General features: G+C 52.3%; 1 protein-coding gene across 1 annotated transcript in view; it reads right to left on the bottom strand.

Moving 5' to 3' along the window:
• LOC119585544 overlaps positions 1-239 on the bottom strand; it is a 15,047-nt gene that overhangs the window by 3,092 nt on the left and 11,716 nt on the right. The window contains exon 4 of the mRNA XM_037934167.1: positions 4-127. Within this exon, the coding sequence (XP_037790095.1) occupies positions 4-127 (124 nt within the window). The remainder of the gene's footprint in view (positions 1-3; positions 128-239) is intronic.

Below are 239 nucleotides of genomic sequence, written 5' to 3'. Positions count from 1 at the left end.
GGCCACTCTTCATCAGGAGGACCTGCCGTTTCCTCACCAGCCGGAGGTAGAGCTCTTCCTTGCGCTTCTGCAGTCTCAGCAGGGTGTTCCACTCCTCCTCCTTCTGTTTCAGCAGGAATTCAATGGCCTGCAACAACAAACACACCTTCAGTTATCAGTCACAGCTGCTGGATGCTGCTGGAACTAGGGTAGGGGACATGTCCTCTTTCATACTATACAGTGAGTTGCAGGAGTATGCT

Source organism: Penaeus monodon, chromosome 20 (genome assembly GCF_015228065.2).
Source record: "Penaeus monodon isolate SGIC_2016 chromosome 20, NSTDA_Pmon_1, whole genome shotgun sequence".
NCBI classification, from domain to species: Eukaryota; Metazoa; Arthropoda; class Malacostraca; order Decapoda; family Penaeidae; genus Penaeus; species Penaeus monodon.
This window is presented reverse-complemented; position numbering and strand designations above follow the sequence as displayed.